The 5,585-nt window shown below is 35.2% G+C and overlaps 1 protein-coding gene across 1 annotated transcript; it reads left to right on the top strand.

Moving 5' to 3' along the window:
• Nucleotides 1-429: 429 nt before the first annotated feature.
• LOC111549969 (ubiquitin-conjugating enzyme E2 C-like) lies at nt 430-1,165 on the top strand. The gene is given in 2 exon segments (XM_023223163.2): nt 430-486; nt 489-1,165. Coding segments are annotated over 2 exon segments (543 nt in total). The 3' UTR covers nt 975-1,165.
• Nucleotides 1,166-5,585: the final 4,420 nt, after the last annotated feature.

A 5,585-nucleotide genomic window follows, 5' to 3' on the forward strand; every position in this document is an offset into this window, starting at 1 on the left:
TTCCTTTCATACTAAAATTAGAAATTCTTATTGCACAATAATTTGTATGGTCAACCTAGATCTAAGTGAGTTTAAAAGTAAAACATGAAATACAGGAAAAATAATTAGAAACGGCTGCAAGTTGGATCGAGTGTTTTTGTGTGTGTGCGTGTTTGTGTGTGTGTGTGCTTAATTTTGTTTTTGTTTTGATTTGTTGTTTGTCTTGAATTGGTGTAGTGTTACTTTGAAAAAAATCAGGTTGGGTCTTTGAGGAATACTAAGATACATGCAAGAAAGATTAGAATAAAGTAAAAAGTTGTATCCAAGGGAGTAAAAATTACATGTGATAAACCTCACCACACTTAGAAGGCTGGTTATAATGAAAAGTGGTAAAGTCGGCAGTTGCAGTCGTGTTCTCCGAGTTCCTGTCTCTCTGCCAACGCCGCCCGGATGGCTTCCCAAAACCGCGACCCAGCAGCCACAAGCGTCACCGCCTCCCGTAAAGGAGCCGAGCCGAGCCGAGCGGGGGCGCCGCCCGGGGTCCCGTGGGCAAAAGGCTACAGCAGGAGCTGATGACGCTCATGATGTCTGGCGATAAAGGGATTTCTGCCTTCCCTGAATCAGACAACCTTTTCAAATGGGTAGGGACCATCCATGGAGCAGCTGGAACAGTATATGAAGACCTGAGGTATAAGCTCTCACTAGAGTTCCCCAGTGGCTATCCTTACAATGCACCCACGGTGAAATTCCTCACACCCTGCTACCACCCCAACGTGGACACCCAGGGTAACATATGCCTGGACATCCTGAAGGACAAGTGGTCTGCCCTATATGACGTCAGGACCATTCTGCTCTCCATCCAGAGCCCTCTAGGAGAACCCAACATTGATAGTCCCTTGAACACGCATGCTGCCGAGCTCTGGAAAAACCCCACAGCTTTTAAGAAGTACCTGCAAGAAACCTACTCAAAGCAGGTCACCAGCCAGGAGCCCTGACCCAGGCTGCCCAGCCTGTCCTTGTGTTGTCTTCTTAATTTTTCCTTAGATGGTCTGTCCTTTTTGTGATTTCTGTATAGGACTCTGTATCTTGAGCTGTGGTATTATTTTTGTTTTGTTTTTGTCTTTTAAATTAAGCCTCGGTTGAACCCTTGTGATGTATATTAAATAAATGCATTTTGGTCCTTTTTAAAAAAAAAAAAAAAAAAAAAAGAAAAGTGGTAAAGTCAATGGAGGTAGAATAGTTAGTATGCATAGGAGGAAGTAATGGAAAATTAAACTGAACATGTACATTGAACTGAACGTGTACATTGTACACTGTTCAGTTGAACTGAACGTGTACATTGTAAGACAACTGTGTGTTATTTCGAGCAATAAGAAGCCACTTACAATTTGTATGAAAAAAAGAACAATCATCATAATCATTTCTTTCTTTCATCTTAATATTGATAAATTTAGCAACTATGGGGACTGTGCGTTGGAATGTGCAGAAAACCGATGTCTATGATCAGGCAATATAAGCGACTCTTACAAAATTCCAAGAAAGAGATTATGTAATGATTACACGACCTCACAGTGGCAACAACTCCAGTAAGAAAAATACCAATTTAAAAGACAGTTACAATATAGAATTTACGCGATAAATTCCGTGTCCGATTGATTGGGTGTAGGAAAATGTGGAAAGTCATGTAATAGGGAAGAGATTTCAATAATGGCTGCCGTGCCTAGCTTGGTTGTGCTACGCAGTAGTGACCAGCGAACTGGTCTCTATATATGTCCTAGGTGCTCAAAATCTTTACATTAATATTTTAAGCTAATCAATTTCCATATATACAAAATATATTTGTACTATATCCTAAAATGGATATGCTTGAGAATGTACCCTTAGCTCACTTTTCTTCTCCAGTTTTAAGGAGGAAGGAGCGTAACCATCTTGCACACAGTAGGCTGTTACTCTTGCACATTGCCCAGTTTTATGTATGTATGTATGTATGTATTTATCTATCATTATTATTATTGTTGTTGTTGAGACAGAGTCTCTCATTGTCGCCTGGGCTGGAGTGCATTGGCACGATCTCGGCTTACTGCAACCTCCCTTCCTGGGTTCAAGCGATTCTCCGGCCTCAGTCTCCGGAGTAGCTGGGATTACAGGCGCCCTCCACCACGTCCAGCTAACTTTTTTGTATTTTCAGTAGAGACGGTGTTTCACTGTGTTGGCCAGGCTGGTCTCGAATTATTGTCCTTGTGATCCACCCGGCCCAGCCTCTCAAAGCGCTAGGATTACAGGCCTGAGCCACTGCGCCCTGCCCATATTGCCCAATTTTAAATTGCCCTTGTTACCAACCAAAAGGGGAAGATACAAAGGTTTTCACCTGAATGGGCACTAATACAAATACAAAATAATTTTCAGTTGAAAATTTGCACTACTTGGTGTTCAATAATGTTAAAAGAGGATTAATGGAAGCAATGGGAGTAATAAAGATTTAAAATATGTTTGATGACAAATATTATGTAATTTTGAACATAAAACTTGGAATGAATTGAAAGTATCAAGTGACATTTCTCTAAAAGTTCTTTTTTCATTCTTGTATAATTATTTATGTGAATGTTTTCCATATTTTAAGCTATAAGAAACAAAAGTAGGAATGGAAAACCCAATTCTATCTTGCAATAAGTAAAGCCCATCCATGGAGTCATAATTCTAAAAAATAAAGGAACAGACCCATCTATTTTGTTAAACTATATACTATCAAACGTACTATATTTAAAATTTGTCAATAAAATTTGTTAGATATTGTTGTTTTGATCCAAAACAAATAAAAAATACTCAATTCAAAATAAAATTGTAATACTTAGATTTTTACAGTTGCAAAATTGTTTTTAAAAATTTAAATTCTCACACTCAATTTTTTAATGCAAAGAAGTATAAAAGGTGAGCAATAAAATAATTTCCAGCATACTATTCATTACATTAAGAAAAAATGTGTCAGTGGAAATTGAAATGGAAATCTCAGTTCAAGATGGAAATAGAATGATCTAAAGTTCTGTATATTCATTAAACGTGAGTTTTTTCTTATGTTTTAGAAAGGATTATGATAGTAATCATAATATCTACCACTTCTACAGTGTTTCCTTTGTTCCAGGAAGTTTTCTAAGTCCTTTACCTTTTAAGTGCTTTGCTTGTATTATTCATTCACTTTCTCACATACCGCTATGAGACATTTCTATTATTACTCTAACCTTTAAAAAGGAAACTGATGCACACAAAGTTTATATTGTCACAGGTATTATTAGAATTGCTAAGTGTAAACCCAGACAGTCTGACCCCATAGTCTTTCCTCTTACCCACTCTGCTGAACGACAGGAGTGTCGAATAAATCTATTTACATTTATTTGAATAAATACAATTTTTGAAACATACTTTTAATAGTTCAAAATTTACAGAAATTTCCTGGACAATTATAATTTCCAGTTATTTAAAATTATGCAACATTTTAGTTATTATTCTAAATATATATAAAGGGGTAATTTTTCTAAATTATTTATGGCATATACAGGAAGTATCTTTGAATTATTCTGAGGTATAGTGTTATGCCTCAACATGAGTGATCGAAAATTAGACTGAAGATACAAAATTTGCTATTGAATGTATGTGCAGGACTAATCACTTTCTATTTATATGTCTTTTGACAATTGAGTTTTTCAGATAAAAAAAGAAAGAAAATAAAAGGAAACTTATTTGTGAGAAAATAACTCAAATTTAGATATATCTGGTTTGAGACCAATATAATGTGCCTCGTAAATTTGGAAACATGGACCTGGACTTTTGGTGACTGATTCTTTCAAGCAGAATTTAGATATCACTCTGTGAGGATTTCTCTTCTTGACCACTTTAGTCAAAATTAAGTTTAAGCTTCCTTCTCATTGTCAACACATCCCTAATGCCTTTTACCCTGAAACATTATTATTCATTCAGTCCTTATCTTAAGCAGACTGAGTCCCTTAAGGGCATGAAAGATATCGTGATTCATGTCTGCAACGCATGGTTCCTCACACAGACACTATCAGAAATTAACACCTCCGGAATATATAGTAAATTGGTTAATCAGTTTACAAATCCTGTTGAGCTACAAGAGTTAATAACTTTACCCAGTGAAACATTATGGAAGCTAGAAAAAAAAAAGAAGAAGAAGAAAAAAAAAAGCAATGGTTCTATATGAGGAAACCTCATATAGCAATTTAAAGCTTCTGTGTTAAATGCATCAAAAAATTTCATTTTTTAACAGTAGTACAATTAAAATGTTATTACTTTCTGTTGATGCCGCAACTCTGTTTTTATTTGTAACATGAAAATAATTAAAAAACGGCATTTGACATTTAGTCTTGTATGGGAAAATGGCAACTTGAAAAACCACGTGGTAATAGGTTACGGAGGCAGTACAGGAATAGGAGCAAAATTGTGACTTCAAATTTATATAATATTCACTGCAAACTCCAGACCTTGGCCAGATTATCTTAATCTCTTCATTTTGAGGCTCATTAACTTTAAACTGGAATTCTAATAGTGCATGGTTCATAAGGAGAGTAAAAGTATTAAGTAAGTTACGTGTAAACGTGTAGCGCAAGGAGCAGACAGATAATAAATGTTTGTTACTGTCTACAAGTTTGAAAATTTGCAAAGAAGAGAAAAGAAATTCTAAAACTCTTTCCAAGTTATATTTCAGCATCTATTGCTGCTCATGTTAGTTAAATGTTTACTCGGTATTAAACAAGCTGAATTCTAAGAAATTTCTACATTCCTTTGCTTTGATTTTTTTGCCTTTCAGTGATAAAAGCTAGTGTTTGCAAATCTAAAATGCCAAACTAATAGAATATCTACTAGTATCGAGTAGTTCTTCGGTGTTTTTTAAAGTTTATTGATTGCATACATCCCTCAAATCAGTAAACTGCAGGTATAGGTGTATTTATTTAATAAGTATGTATAGATCAGCACTGCATCACTTGGTGAAAATTGAACTTGTTTGGGAAGATTATCCTGCTTTAGAACTGCTGTCCGTACTGGCTCCGCGGACTGTGTCTGCAGCTGCAAACACAGTGGCATGGAAGAATAAACTGTAATTATTTAGTGCGCCATCTACATTGCTTAGGAAGATTAACGTTTTAAATCAGAGTTTCAATAATTCATGCATTTACAGTAATTTATGCTGTTGATGAACAACAAGAAGCATCCTTTCACTCTACCGTCAATTGGAGAATTGTTATGAACGAGATTTGGTTCCTGAAAAAAATATATATTTTTATATTAGATTTTAGATGCCAGTTTTATTTTGTTATAAGCATAGCTAAAACAGCATTTGTTAATTTTTGTTTATTTGTGAAATATTTTTACTCATCCAGTGTTCACTTGAAGTGTAAGGTGAATGTTATGGGGCATAGAATATGTGTTTTCTTCTCATGGAACAGAGAAGATCTAGCTTGCATATGCTTTTATAGCCACAGATTCTCCTGGTATATACTAAGGAACTAAATACAGTAAAATTTCTTTTATTCGAAGAATGCTAATTTTGAATTCATCATAATTTAGATATGTAATAGTTTAAACTTCTTTTT

Source organism: Piliocolobus tephrosceles, chromosome 7, assembly GCF_002776525.5.
Source record: "Piliocolobus tephrosceles isolate RC106 chromosome 7, ASM277652v3, whole genome shotgun sequence".
NCBI lineage: Eukaryota > Metazoa > Chordata > Mammalia > Primates > Cercopithecidae > Piliocolobus > Piliocolobus tephrosceles.